Below are 15,527 nucleotides of genomic sequence, written 5' to 3' on the forward strand. Positions count from 1 at the left end.
TTAACAGTGTGTGTATATATATATGCGACTCCCAAAAATTACTACAAATCCATGATTATTGACCATCGTCGTCGTGCACTCATGACGAGCTTGTTTTATTCAAATTTTCAATTTGGAAGTCACTCGCCATGAACTTCAGTTCCCTCTTCTCTCATTTCCTATTAATTTATGAAATTTTAACGAAAAGTTTTCGATACTGTTTATTTTAATGAAAAATCACAATTTTACATTAAAAAACTAATCATGATACTATTCATTTTACCCTTTATTTTGTCCTTATTGTTAAAACTCAAAGTTTTCAAATCTTTTTCGTTAGTTTTCATATTAATTTACTGGAGGCAGATTCTCTGCCCTCCCGTATCCTCCTGTTTGTGTGGTCACGGTAAAGTTATGTCAATATTTTATATTACTATTCATTTTTATCTTATTATGTCTATAAATAATATAAAATATTAACGTGGCTTAATCAGGATCACACAAAACAAGAATGCACGAAAAATGGGAGGGCAGAGAATCTCCTCCTAATTTACGTGCCATTTTTGTTTCCATTTTACTCATCTCTGCCTCTCGTCTGCCTTTTTCACGTGTCGTCTTTTTTGTTAAATTTTCGTACAAGACTTCGACAAGTGAACAAAATAATAATTACGTTCCAAATCGTATTATCATATTATATTTACATTAAACTTTGTTTTTTATTCTGGAAAACCGATCTGTACAAGCAATTGAATATAAGATGTTTGTGTAATATTGTATTTTATCCACATGACCAACACTTACACAATCTGATTTGTTCAATACAATTCAATATTCGTACTTTACTTAATTTAACCATTTAAGTTTACCCTTACGCGTCAATACATTATACATGCCTAATTCATTTATTGATATATGAGATTTTATTCCAAAAGATTTCGATGCTAATATGATAAGCACGAACTTTTAACTTGTAGATTATTGTTGTACTTAGTATTCGAGGCAAATAGAAACTCTCATTCATATCATTTACTATATTGAGTCATACATAAACTCAACAAAAGCACATCCAAAACAAAGTCACACCACAATGGTGAAGTCAAAATTGTGAGAGTGAAGAAATGTCTTACGTCGAAAGTTAACTAAACTTTGTATGTGTGTTCTTATAAGAAGTTTGGTCAGTCGTCTTATCATCAATTGGTTTTAGAGTATAACTCGACTTTCTTCAAAAATTTAGTCAAACATTAAAAATTGACTAACCAAAAATACATATTGATAATCTAGTGGAATCTAAAACATTTCCAATTAAATGGAGAACTATACATCACTAAAATTCATAGATTTTGGTATTCTTTATTCATAACAAAACAGCCCCCTTTTTTCATAATTCTGATGCAAACTGCATATGTGCCTCTGCTGCCGACAAACGTATGGAATCAATAACCTACTCATATATAACTTGTAACAGAGAGCATTTGAATTCAAATAACCATTCACGTGAACTGAAGAAATTTAAATGGGTAGGCAATAGACCGACCAAGTCATTTTCTGGTATATGTTCAATCTTTTGGGAAACAAACAATCGATCGATCGATCTAGCTTATGGATCACAAGCTTATTCCAAGATACGACGTGGATTGTGGTGGTGATCAATTTCTATAACTCAGGTTCATTTACAAACTGTTGCTTCGATTTTATGATTCATATACTGTAATTTGTAAAACTTTAAGGGTCGTTTTATTTATTATTATCGTTGCCATTTAGTATGCCTTAACAGATATTCTACAATTATTATTGTCGCCACTGAATATGTCTAGAGAAAATGTTTTGTTTATTATTACTGCAGTCATGAGCATGTACGTTAGTCTTTACAAATGTATTGGCCATTGGTCAAACCCTTCAAGTTTTTAATTAACGTCCAGTCAAGCTTAGTTACCTTAAATCAATCCTGCACTTGAATAAGATATGGCAAATTCTTAGTTAGTAATTAGAATAACACACCAAGTCAAGCTTAATTACCCAATTAGCTACTTAATTGCCTGCTTAAGAAACATATTTATGCATACATACATACATATATATATATATATATATATATTATATGTCTTGTGCTTCATACTTTTTTTTGTTTATAATATATGAATGAATGAATTCAACTGAAAATTCAAACCCTCGTATGCAGGGAGACGGCTGGGGATCACAGAAGGGACAACGAGTTCAATAACAAATCAACAAAAATTGAAAAAAAAAAAAAAAAAAAAAAGATGACTGATTTCGTCTTACTCTTTCAAATGTGGCCAGCAACACGATTTCACTTCCTTTGATTTCATGCTGGACAATATTGACTAATGGTTTTGTTAATATTTTTCTTGTTGCTTAAATTTGCTTTTTCCTTTTTGCCTTCAACTCTTGTAGCTGATTCCAAATAAAGAAACTATGCACTTTCTCCGGTTAGCAATTTTGCATGTTATTTTTGTTAAAAATTCTTGAAATTCTGTGAAGTATACATCATACAACTATGTAGCAGCTATATCCAAAGATTATATCCATGCATATATATGTGGTGTATTTTTTTTTTAAATAAACGATATTATCTGCAATAAAGGGATGAGGGAGTGAGCTAAGCAGCTAAGCCTCACAATGTGCTAGTAATAATGTGATGTAAATATTAGAAACGGTTAAAAATATCAAGAGAGCAAGAGCTTAAGTAAAGTGAATTTAATATATATGTGGTGTTTTTTCAAAGAGTAATGTTATCCATACCATGTTTTTGTACCACATTTTCATACAACCTTAGGTGACATTGACGTGGATAGCCACATCATTTGAATTAATCAAATTTTTAAATTTAGTTCATTATTTAATAAACTAATAATTAAGAAAAATTAGTTAATTAAATGATGATTGTGGTATACGAGGAGTCTTTCTCCTTCATTTCTTTGGATTTTGCAAATTTTTCAAATGATGTGACTGTTCACATCAGATGCCACCTAAGGTGATATAGAAATGTGGTATAAAAACATGGTATGAATAACATTACTCTTTTTTTTAACTTACTTATTATTAAGGTGGAGGGCAGGGATCAAAACTATTATAATAATAATTTATGGAAGGGATAAATTTTGAATCGGGGATGATTAAGTGAAAATTCAACACCCTATCCACTAAAATATTGAACCACATGTGAATTCTTTATTGTCTTAGTGCATCAAAAATGATATAATTGAATACAACAATTTTATGTGTATACTCCAAAAAATACTAGTACAATCTAAATTATTTTTATACCAGTTGTTTTTTCTTTTTATACTAGTACGATCTAAATTATTTTTATACACTTGTTTTTTGAGACGATTTTCGGGTTATTTTTTGCCATCTCCAACCAAAGGGTTCATAGGACCATAGGGCTGAAAATAGCCCAAAAACCGTCTCCAACTAAGGGCTAGGGCAAAGGGCTCGTGGGCCCCACTGGACAAAAAATGGCCAATCGGCTAGCCCAACTCAACCAACCCTGGGCTGGCAAGAGTTTTCATTATTCTTGTCGGTTATATTCGATGGCATTGTACTTATTCATGTCGGTTATATTCGATAGGAATGGTATGCCTTTGTTTGTTTGTTTGTCTTTTTTTTTTTTTAATTCTATTTTTTTTTCTTATAACTTCCTAAGCCATTACACAACATTAAATTAAATTAAATAACATGAAACAACATTAAACAATATGAAACAACATTAAATAACATTAAATTTAAATAATAAATTATGTTTGACCATATGGCCATTTGACCATTTGGCTCTTGGTGGGAGACGATTTTTTGTAACATGGCTAAAATAAGCCCTATGACCCTTTGGCCCTCGGTTAGAGATGGAGGCAAATATGACTTTATATTGTTCATTAAAATATTAATATATTGGAGGGCTGGCCTCGTTCGGTTGGAGATGGTCTAATATACTTGTATTGACAATCTAGGGTTAAGCATGAGTTGGACCACCCGTGACCATGTTTGGTATTCTTTGGCAAAGAAAATTTAGCGTGCATCATCAGAAATTTTGTACATTCATATGGTTGCGAGTTTGCTATCCCCAATTCAATGTTTTAGCGTGCATCATCATAAATTTTGTACGTTCATATGGTTACGAGTTTATTACGTTCATATGGTTGCGAGTTTGCTATCCCCAATTCAATGTTTTAGTGTGCATCATCAGAAATTTTGCACGTTGATATGGTTATGAGTTTGCTCTCCCCAATTCAATGTTTTGTCTCTTCTCTAACTTTTTGCAACTGTTTATGTACTTAGCTTTTAATTTAGTGGTGTTATCTTTTTAAAAACTAATATTATTACAAATGAAAAGAAATTAAAGAAAAACAAAAGGAGCCGAACTCTCCACCTAACCGACAACCACCCACCAAACCACACACAACCTCGTCGGCGCCGACACTCAACGTCGCCAGCGATAGCTCGTTTCCTCTCTTTCAATTTTACTTTCTTCCCCTCTCTCACCGGACCCACCAATAATATTCTTCTTCTTGGGTTTCACTGACAGCCGCAAAACATCCCCGTGTTTCTTTTCAAGACTTGATGATTTATCTCAGATTTTACTGGATTTTTTGTATTAAAAAAAGCCCTGATTCTATCCCCAATCTGAGGCATTATTTAACGGAATTATTTTTTATATCAAGAACCTAAACCCAGGAATGAATCTGACCTTCATAAAAAGGAAGGTTGACTGTGGGGACGATGGCTATATAAATCTTAGGCTAAAAGAGAGGAGGAGACGAAGGGAAGTTTTGGCGGAGAGGAATAGGAGTGGTAGTTACCGCCGGTGACGCCGGGGTGGCCCGGCAGCTTAGGTGACCGTCGGGGACCGAGCTGTGTGTAAACCTAACAGCCGTCAGGTTGTGGCTATCTTGGGCTTTTGTTGTTTCTTTAGTTTTTTAGGAATTATTTTGGCAATTGTCAATGCTACTTTTAAAATCTCATTTTTCATTTCAAATTTTCTATAATTAGAAAGAAAAATACATTTGTAAAAAGTGTAAAATGAAATTTAGTGTGCTAATAACAACTCATTTTTTTAATTTATTAGGAGTTGACGATATTAAATTAGAGTTATTTATTGTACACGTGTCAAGATTTGAGAGAGAGGAAACACAAATAAGATATTGAATTGGAGACAAAAAAAACCCACGACCATATATATTGTATTCTTTAATATCTTTTGCTCTAACGATTGGTTTGTTAATCGTTTTGATATTAGTTTTCAGTTTTTATTCTACCATATAGAAGAGGTATGTGGGACGGGGGAATGAAGGTAGAAAGTACTGCAAAATAAATATCTACCAACGACACACGAAATGTTGAAATACAAGAATTCTACATCGGAAAACTAATAGGCTAATTAATGATTTCACTTCCAATGACACCTATATGAGTTGCGTAAGTGAATATATATATATATATATATATATATATATATATATATATATATATATATATGCAAGTAATTAGGTACCAAAACAATGTGTTTAATAGTAGATCACTGTCTCGTCTCTCCAAAATTTTAAAACAAAATACAAATCAAAAACCAAAAATTAAAAATAATTTTATTTACATGTAACACAAAATGAAATGGTATAGCCCCTAAGATTAATATGAAAATAAATAAATAAATAAAATAGAAGCCCCAGAGGGACGACTTACTGTCTCATACATGCATACATGCAATACGTATATTTTATGAAGCCAAACTCACGCGTACGAACATTGATAATTATACACCGATTAAAACCACCACATTCCAACCATATTCCAACTCCTCCTCCTCCCATACTTCCCGTAGCCTCTGCCCATTCTTTATCATGCATGCATGCCTGTATCCTGTGTTTTATATATACATATGATAGGTAGCGTACGTGCATGCATGTTCGTCATGTCATGTGTCCCCCACAAATCATGTTCCATGTACAGTAATGTTCTTAAACATTGATGATATAAACATACTGTGTTACGTAAGAGATAATTAAGGCGAAAGGCCCTACGTACTTGATATTTGGTATATCTTGTTAAGATTTCAGCATGGGATCAATAGTTCACTATTAATTATATCGATAATGTCTCAACTTAATCACAAGCGTAGTCTAATATGTAGCATTCTTCAACATGCTATTTTGCCTAATTTTTTTAATTTTTACATCATCATCGATCCTTTTTAACCTTTTTCAATCTACAATATACGGACGGGGTTCAAGGTTGTGATTTATTATAATATTTGAACGATTATGTACATATTAAACGAAGAGCTAGTTAGTACGGTCATATAATTAAAATAGGAAACTAAATTATAATCCTTAAATAAGATTTATTTTTCATTAAAGTTTGGTGTAAGGTTAAATACTGATTTTGGTCCTTTGACTTTATATATCACGTAAAATCTAGCTAATAATTATTAACTTTTGTTCTGTTTTATTTTTAGTATTATAAATAGAAGATTTTTACTTAATTTGTATTCAATATGGGTACAAAAATTGCTTAAGTGGTAACAGTACATATATGTTTATATGCACGTGTGTGTGTATATACACACACATAGTTTGTGTACCTATGCATATGTACATAAGTATATTTAGGGTAAATTACATAAAACTACCTGAAATATTGGGCTAGTTACAGTTTCATACCCCATCTTTAAAAATTTTCAATGTCATACCTTATCTTCGAATTTGTTGCAATGTCATACCTTTCACCAGTTGTTTGTCAATTCCTCTGTTAAATGCTGACATGGCTTGAGGTGGGGCCCACTTTCTATTAAAATTTAATTAATTTTTTTTTAAATTACCATTAAAAAAAAAAAAAACCCATCTTCCCCTCCCATGCAACCCAAATCCAAAACCACCCCAAACCTAGATCCCACCCACACCAACATCTCCCCCCCCAAACCCACCTCATCCTTCTCTGCCCTTGCCACGTCATGCTCCTCCTCCTATCCAACCCCCAAACCCAAATCCTCAAACCTTAATTGCACCCTCCTCTGTAAGCACTCGCCGTTGGCCACCCTTGACCTCCTCATCCTCATTCTTGTCATTTTCTCCTTGACCTTCCTCATCACCTCCTACTTTTCCTTCATCTTCAACTCCATCTCCCTCCTCTTCTCTCACTCCACCCTCCACCTCCACCACATTCCCGTCCCCTACGTCGTTGACTTCGTCGCCTTTTTCGCCACCACGTTGTTCGTAGTCGAGTTTTGTTGTGTCAACGAGGGCAATCCTGATTACGAGTGCCTTAGAACTAAGCTTAGGTGGATGGCGCAAACGAATGGCCGTGCTGTGCTGCTATTTCAGGCCTGATGCGGATGCTCGGTGGCCAAGCTCGAAGGCTTAGGGGTTGGATAGGAGGAGGAGGATAATGACGTGGCAAGAAGGAGGTGGTGGGTCTGGGGGGAGATGTTGGCGTGGGTGGGATCTAGGTTTGGGGTGGTTTTGGATTGTATGGAAGGGGAAGGAGTCCAGGAAGATGGGGGTTTTTCTTTTCTTTTCTTTTTAAGGGTAAATTTTTTTTTAATATTTTATAAATTTTTTAATAGAAAGTGGGCCCCACCTCAAGCCACGTCAGTATTTAACAGAGGAATTGACAAACAACTGGTGAAAGGTATGACATTGCAACAAATTCGAAGATAAGGTATGACTTTGAAATTTTTTAAAGATGGGGCATGAAATTGTGACTGTCCCAATAGTTGAGGTAGTTTTATGTAATTTACCCATATATTTATGTACCAATATATATGCACCTATATATACTTTTGTGTATCTATATATATGAACCAATGTATAAATGTTACCAATATATATGCACCTATATGTACATTTATGTACCTATACATATGAACCTATGTATATATGTACCTATATATATGCACCTATGTATATATTCATGTACCCTTATAATGTATATTGTTTATTGTGTCTACATATTAATTTATTTGTTTGGTTTTGTGATTGTTTGTATAAATTTTTATATAGTTTAATTCTCATTAGCAAAATGATTTAAAAATTCTTCCATTTTAAATTACTAAATTTGAAATGTAGAAATAAAAATTTCTATTTATAAGGCCTTATTGATGATTAAATTAGGTATTTTAGAAGAAAAAAAATGAAAATAATAAAAGTGGGCAAGGGTATTTAATATGATTAATAATGAGTTTTAAAATTAGGGACTAAAACTAGATTTATAAAAGCATTCCGGTTATAATGAAAAAATAATCTTCTTTAGGTCCATAAGTATAAATGCCCCTAATTAAAAAGTCACAAAGAAGAAAAGTCATCATCGAGCGATATTAATCAAGACCTAATTTTCAACCCGCCGCATGTGAATTAATGGCATGCAAATTAATTAACGTACGTGTTGTCAATTTCTATTGCTTATGTAAATTAGTTAATTAATTAAAATGTGATTTTAATGTCTTTAAGGGATTGTAATTGCCATTTATATTGTTCATTTGAGGATATGTGTATTGTTGTGTATGACACCCCATCCCTCTCTTTCCTTTTTTACGCCCCCACGTCGCCACACGGGAGGGACATGAGGACGTAAAAAAGGGGATCCTATCAACTTGTTCCGACCTAGGATAATAAGCTCATGAGCTTAGTCTTACTTCACCGTCGAGAAACGAAAGAAGACTTCCATCTCCAAGTTTAACTCAGACGTAGCTCGCTTCTTTTTGGGTGTGAAGCAGTGTCTCTTTTTTCCATAATTTGGGTTGAAATTCATGACAAGATTTTTATCGAGGACTAGTATGTACACTATCCTCAGCTTGTTCTAAGTTGTTTAATGAATATCGTACTTTTCTTTAAAAAAAATGTATTTTTCCTTCAATTTTTGGATGGGATTGCGCTACCCATGGTCGTGCATGGCATTCAAAACGTGTTTAATAATAAGCACGCACACATGATGATCGGGAAAACGTTTTATGAACATATATGAATATTAAACGTTAATAAAATGTTTTTCATTTTTTTCTCATCTCTTTTTAAAAGGGGAGAAGTAGTGGCAAACCACGGTTATCCACTATTTTCAGGCCCGGAGAGGCTATGGGTAATTTCACCATGCCCGTGACCACAACCAAATAGACTCAGCAATTCGAAGCATCAAACCGGGGACCTCCCACGTTTTTTTTTATTGGAGAGCCACAGTCCGCGCTCTGAGCATTGGGCCACTTGCTATGGTTATGTTTTTCTTTTTTCTTACTTTTTATTTTTTTGAACAAATTTTCTCTTTTTTCTTATTAGATTTACATGTCTACAATATTGGTTAATAACATGTCTGCTTACATGAATTAGAATTAAAATCATTTTGATTATTGAGTTATTTGCGTTTACTTTCTTAGTTTCCTTTGTCTTTAAAAATACAATGGGAGTATAAAAATGTGAATTTTTCGTTAAAATCTGTAATAAAATATATACCTGAAAATTAGTAATTGAATCAACTAGTCTCCGTAGTTAATTGATTCATTTTCCTTACTTCCTCTGTTTCAAAGTTCTCCAATTTAATATTTTTATCTTTCCTATTAAGTAAATGTGCCATATAAAATAACTAACTACACTTGGGTTATCCACCCAATACTTACAAAATCCTCCGAGTTTCCTGGGACAAGATGATACTGGGTTTAATATAATCTGATTGGGCCTGGTTAGTTTGGTTGAAGTTCGCAACATATCCCAAGCCCACGTATGAGTCCAAGTTGGAGAAGTGATATCCAAGCCCATGTACACATACAGGCTTATCTTTAATTGGATCAGGTTTGAAAATCTAGATAGTTGATGAAGATTGAAGACTTTATCATGATTTTCGAAACAAGAGAAAAAAAAACGACTGGAGACTCGATGTGCAATAATTCATCTTCCAAACACATGATGGTGATGTCTTCCAAGTTCCACCCAAACGTGTTTAGTTCTAAGTTGCATCCAAAGTGGACTAAATGTGGTGGCTACGTTTTTCATGTCACGTATTACAACATTCAAGATATCAATAATATGATGGATCAACGTATAACTTGCGGGTATTTGTGTTAGATTGTTTTTTATTTAAAGGACAATATAATTATTAAGCCAACGCTAAATGAGTATTATGAATTGATACTGCTTACGCTTTCCTTAAGGACTTCAAACGATGGATGCACGTGTTTTTCGGTACTGTCACCTCATGAGCAGCGTCACCTAGGGGAAGGAAGTTTCTTAACTTCCGCTGTCCTTGTTTTCGACCCTTGTTGGGATCCCCTCCGAAATCCCTGTACATCCAAACCACTGAGTTCGATGTTGATGCTGTTTGGCAAAGTCTGCAATCCCGTCGTATGATAAAAAGAAAACTAATGAAAATGATTTGACAATTTTAAATTTTAACGATAATGAAAAAATAAAGGGTAAAGTGAATAGTACCATGATTAACTTATTAGTGTAAAAATATGATTTTTCGTTAAAATAAACAGTACCGGAAGCTTTTCGTTAAAGTTCCTTGTAATAAATCGAAACATATAAATAACAATCTGTACGGCAGTGTTGTAATGGATTAGAGTGACTGTTCTGTATGTGTTCTTCGACAATAAGTCACGGTTAAACAATTGAACCGTGCCCAGTAAGCAAGCCTCCATGTATTCCATCATCTTTTTTTGTGTTTTTGTGAGCGTCTCTGTCACCAAAGTAGAAAGAGGGAGAGAGAGAGGGAGAGAGAGAGATCTCCTTAATTGTTAATTCTTAATTCCCCGACGGACACGTAGCATGTTTATCCACTACAGAAAACTAAGCCTAATTAATTCAGAGCATATTCACCTGAAGTTTTGACATTTTATATGCTCGACCGGCACCACCTTTGCTAGCTGCTACAACCGAATGAGTTTTCCATGGAGGGAATAGTTATTTTCTACTGTCATGGTTGCATTTATAGGCATAATAACATCAATTCACTCGTGTTTTAACATGTGTATTTTTTATATTAAATATTATATTTTAGGTTATTAAATATTAGCTATGTTGTTTCTTTAATGTTCAAAATAGCAAAAATCGTTAATATCTATATCGCCATTAATTCATGTATATTATAATTTGTGTGTTTGTTTATTAACTGTATATTTTTAAAGTTTTTCGTGCAATAAACACATTTTTGATGCTTCTTAAAGATACACTTAAAATGCATTTGAAACAAAAAATACTCTTGTCAAAAACGTTTTTAATTATTTTAAAAACATATTCATATATGTCTACAACGTTTGTTCTTCGCATTAAGAAACTTTTTGAAAGGAAAATTTTGTTTTATTTTATTGATTGAGCACTTGTTTTTTGGGGTTCCCCTTCTAAAAGAGGAAAATAAAATAGTATTTGATGAGAATAATAACAATGAGTGATGAAAATGTCGGGAAGATTATTAAAAAAGAAGAAGAAAAAGAAGTAGATAGAAATTAAAAATAACAGCTAAGCAGCCATATTTCTCAGGGCCTGAGCGCGATCGAATGATTAGCAACATCCTTTGGGTGTCAGTCAGTCGTATGCAATTCACTGCAGCTATTTACCCTCCAAAAAATCCCAAAATTCCAAATCGCCAGCGCCTTTTTTTTATGAATCCCTTTCTGGGTTTTGCTTTACAGTCCTCGAATCGAATTGGGTTAATTTCAATTTCAAAATTTTGATTTGATCCAATCTCAATTCTTCATAAACTCTGTCTCTTTCTGTTTACGACTTTTCATACTTCTGTTTCTGTAGAGTCCACTACTAGGTCAGTAAGTAGGGGTAGGGTTTCTGAAAGCAAAAGGTAGAGAGCAGAAGATCATGGAGCTCAGCGCCTACTGGGTCCACGTGTCTGTCACGTGACTCTGAAGATTTTCCGTTTGTTTCAGTCGTCGTCTTCCCTGATCCTCTCTCTCTCTCTCTTTCTCTCTCTCTCTCTCTCTCTCCCCCCTTCTCTATGTTTGTGTGTATATGGCTTACCAGCAACAGCAAGGAGGTGGGCAGCTGTTCAATTCCCCGTTCGGGGACACGACGTTGACGAAGGTGTTCGTTGGGGGGCTGGCCTGGGAGACCCAGAGCGACACTCTACGACGTCACTTCGAGCAGTTCGGCGACATCCTCGAGGCCGTCGTCATCACCGATAAGAACACCGCCCGATCCAAAGGCTATGGCTTTGTCAGTACCCACTAACCCTTCTCCTTAATTTCCCCAAAAATATCAAACATTTGATCAAATTTTGATAAATTTGAAATTAATCAGCTTTTTTGTTTCTGGGTTGTTTTTGTTTGGAGGGTTTAGGTCACATTTCGTGATCCCGAATCTGCAAGAAGGGCTTGTTTGGATCCCAATCCTGTGATCGATGGCCGCAGAGCCAACTGCAATCTTGCTTCTCTGGGTCGTCCCCGCCAACCTTTCCCTTTTCATGGTATATTTTTAATCTAATTCTCGTTTTGTATTTGTTTTCCTTGCATTTTTGCTCTATTGGGTACTTAGGAACTGCTTTTCTAATGCTTGATTTGCTACGAAATTGTTGGTTTGGTTGATTTGATTGCAGGGCAAGTGAGATCACCAGCTCCAATCCTCGGTCGTGTGCAACCGCCTCGAGCTGCTTACATGGGAAGCCCCAACCCTGCTTACCACCACCCTATTCCTCATGGTTACCAGCCCGGGTTCGTGTACCCATCTTATGGGTGAGTTCTAATTTAGAAAGCTCTTGACTTTAGATTATCTTCTCAAGCTTACTGGTTGAGGCCAATTGGGTGTTGGAGCTTATGCAATTTGGCTCCTTTTGTCTTGACTGCAAGAGGCAACATTTCATTCCTGAACACACGACAATTATCTGATCGAGTGTTCTTCTCGCCAACCATTTCCTGAGCATTCCCGTTTTTTAAATTTGAGCTATTAAGTAATTGTTTTAGGTACCCAAGACTGAAATGTTAGCTAGTGAATGTCATCTTTACAGGTGATATAAAATTTTGTGTATATGGAGCAAGTTTTGTGTCAAAGGTCGTTTGTCGTTTACTGTATGTTGAATGCTGGGTGGGATATGCTTGACTACATCGTTACTAACTAGCATTAAGCTGTGCAAATGCATAAAATCACATTATAATGAAAATCTTATGTTGTTTAATTTGCTTTGTAGCTTTTATGCTTGTGCTATAGTATTTCATCTCTTCTGCTAAAGGAACTAAGAGTTTTGAGTTGTAGTAGTTACTTCTTGTACTCCCATTGTTTTTTCTGACACTTAACCAGTGCCCATCTTGGAAAAGCGTGAGATGAAGCTTGAATTCCATACAATGTTGAAACTCCATTTGGCTATATGATTTCAAGAGATTCTTCAATTTCTGTTTTGCAGGTACACAGGATATGGACCTGAATTTGTCTATCCACAGGTCATTATTTTAATATGTTGTTATAAAGCTTTTATTTGCTATTGAAGAGTATAAGAACAATGCTTGATTATTGGAAAGCTAACTTGTCCTGTTACCGTTTTTTGTTCATCAACTTTGGCCAGGGTGCCTACAGTCCTTACATGACTCAGCAGCAGTACCTTCAGATATATGGGGTACCAGGCACCGTTAACCCTGGCATATATTCATATGGACAATTGGGTCATTCACTCCCCGGGAGTCATGGGTATGCAACGGTTCAAAACTATGGAGTTCCAGGTCATCATGTAATGCAATTTGGCGGCTCCAATGTTGGTGCTGCATCCCCAGCTGCCATTCCGACGATTCAAACACCATATCCTGCAGGCAACATTCTCTTCCCAAAACCCTTATTCCCATTTACAAAGATGATAACACACCTTCATTGCAATTTAGTAACTTTATCAGTATTTTCTCTTGAAAATCTTAAATTTTTCCTGATTTATGGTAACTCATATTGTACGCTATGCCTGCGAACCCTATTTCTTTTTTTCTGCAAAACATGTATATGATCATACAACATTGCTGCACTGATGGAAATTGGCAGGAAGTGGTATGCAGTTTAAATAGTTCGAGTGTAAAATCAGTGATTCTGGTTTGCTGGTTTTCTCAGGTATAATTGCACCAGCTCCAGGACACACGCAGATTATGCTTCCTACTAATTCTCCTCAATTCACCAGTGGTTCCGATCAAACTGCAGGTTGAGTGGTAAATCAGAAAGGTCACATCTTGAGGTAGAGACTGTCACATTGACAACCTTTTTATTAATCAAAATTGTGTAATTATACTGGACATCTGTCTTTGTCGGGGATGCAGGTAATCCTTAGATTGCAGCAGGACTAAGAGAAGCTACTGCTACCTAAGTGGCAGGCTCTAAATCTAGCCTTGCAAGTTATTATCTTTGCTTTCTAGAGGTGACACCTGCTTTTCCCTTATAAAATAAGATTTTACTCGTAGCACAGAATCGTAGCTTATGAACTTATGACAAATTGCAAATTAACATTCTGCAATGCAACAAGGGTTTAGCAGTGTTTGGAATGGATAATGATGCTTTATCATCTTTGACCTGAAATTAGTTTACTTTAAGCTCTATTATTTGGAGAGGTTTCGTCAGAGTGCGTTGGCACCATGTTCGTGATGAGAAAGAGTGACACACGTGTGTATACACCCGTTGACACCCCAGATTTTTTCCTATTAATTCTGACTGAAGCCAGCAAGTTCCCAACTTTGGGGATTTTTAGCCACATCAGAAACAGTGCTTTTTTCTGTAACCAGGAAATCAGGGATCAAAGCACATTGGACCTAATATTATATACATACATACATACATACATACATTTGTCACTGTATCAAGTAATACCCTCATTGTTTATTTCTTTAAATTTATTTTCTGATTTATAAAATCTTCTAAATATGTATGATATGTTCAACCATTGCAGGTCATTCATGGTGGTCATCAGAGATACTGCAAAGTCAGCTGTTAGATGTTAAGGAGGGTGGAAGAGCATCATGGGTTGTTGTTTTTTCACCTGGTGGTGTCTGTAAAATATGCCGTTGCTGTGCCATGTGGCTGAAAGTCGCTTGGCGCGATATTATGGGTCATTGCTGTTTGCCGGAAATATGGTTTTCCGACTGCCACAGCGTAATAAGAATGTAAATGTGTAAATAACGCTAAACCATCCCCTGCATCAAAGAATCAAATACGATTCATTTCACGGACTGGGGACCCAACATATGGGTCAATTGTCTAGTCTCTCACACATTGAATTCAGCAGAAAAAGTCATTGTTCAATTTGAATTTGTCTATTCAATCCGCGTTTCGTCATTTTCCTTTGGCTAATATTGAAGCTTCAGCTTCTTCTTCCTCTTTATTACCATCTGGTTTGATTATTTATTGGAGTGAGATTAATATAAATGACATCCGTGTTTGCAGGAGAAAATTCGTCATCTAAACGATTTTGCGTGCGACTGTCACATCTTTATGTTATATATGGCTTGATGGTAGTACTCTCTGGTTTCTTCATGCAACGGGACTAGTACTCTCTTATGCAAGGTTCTAAAATGCGCTAGTTGAGTGGCGGGCTGGGGCTAGGCCTCTAGGCGGGGGCATAGGCAAATTAGGCGGATTTAAGTAAATTTA

The 15,527-nt window shown here is 35.3% G+C and overlaps 1 protein-coding gene and 1 pseudogene across 2 annotated transcripts; both read left to right on the forward strand.

Moving 5' to 3' along the window:
• Positions 1-6,839: 6,839 nt before the first annotated feature.
• LOC126602750 (uncharacterized protein At5g19025-like) lies at positions 6,840-7,358 on the forward strand (annotated as a pseudogene).
• Positions 7,359-11,417: 4,059 nt separating this feature from the next.
• Positions 11,418-15,212, forward strand: LOC126602629 (uncharacterized). 2 transcript variants are annotated; one of them, XR_007616173.1, is made up of 8 exons: positions 11,418-12,134; positions 12,258-12,384; positions 12,514-12,649; positions 13,315-13,351; positions 13,474-13,714; positions 14,001-14,121; positions 14,204-14,301; positions 14,827-15,212. XR_007616173.1 is itself a non-coding variant. In XM_050269550.1 (7 exons), exons 1-6 carry the CDS (start codon positions 11,931-11,933, stop codon positions 14,090-14,092), a joined length of 837 nt encoding a protein of 278 aa, XP_050125507.1. In that variant the 5' UTR covers positions 11,418-11,930; the 3' UTR covers positions 14,093-14,121; positions 14,827-15,212. The 2 variants fall into 2 exon arrangements, 1 of the variants encoding a protein (XP_050125507.1); XM_050269550.1 differs by lacking the exon at positions 14,204-14,301.
• Positions 15,213-15,527: the final 315 nt, after the last annotated feature.

Source organism: Malus sylvestris, chromosome 15, assembly GCF_916048215.2.
Source record: "Malus sylvestris chromosome 15, drMalSylv7.2, whole genome shotgun sequence".
NCBI lineage: Eukaryota > Viridiplantae > Streptophyta > Magnoliopsida > Rosales > Rosaceae > Malus > Malus sylvestris.

Bases quoted from the DNA above. Each gene is read 5' to 3' on its own strand.
- LOC126602629 (XM_050269550.1), top strand. From the start codon at position 11,931: ATGGCTTACCAGCAACAGCAAGGAGGTGGGCAGCTGTTCAATTCCCCG. The intron at 12,650-13,314 runs GTGAGTTCTAAT...TCTGTTTTGCAG, and splicing joins TTCGTGTACCCATCTTATGG to GTACACAGGATATGGACCTG. The intron at 13,352-13,473 runs GTCATTATTTTA...AACTTTGGCCAG, and splicing joins CTGAATTTGTCTATCCACAG to GGTGCCTACAGTCCTTACAT.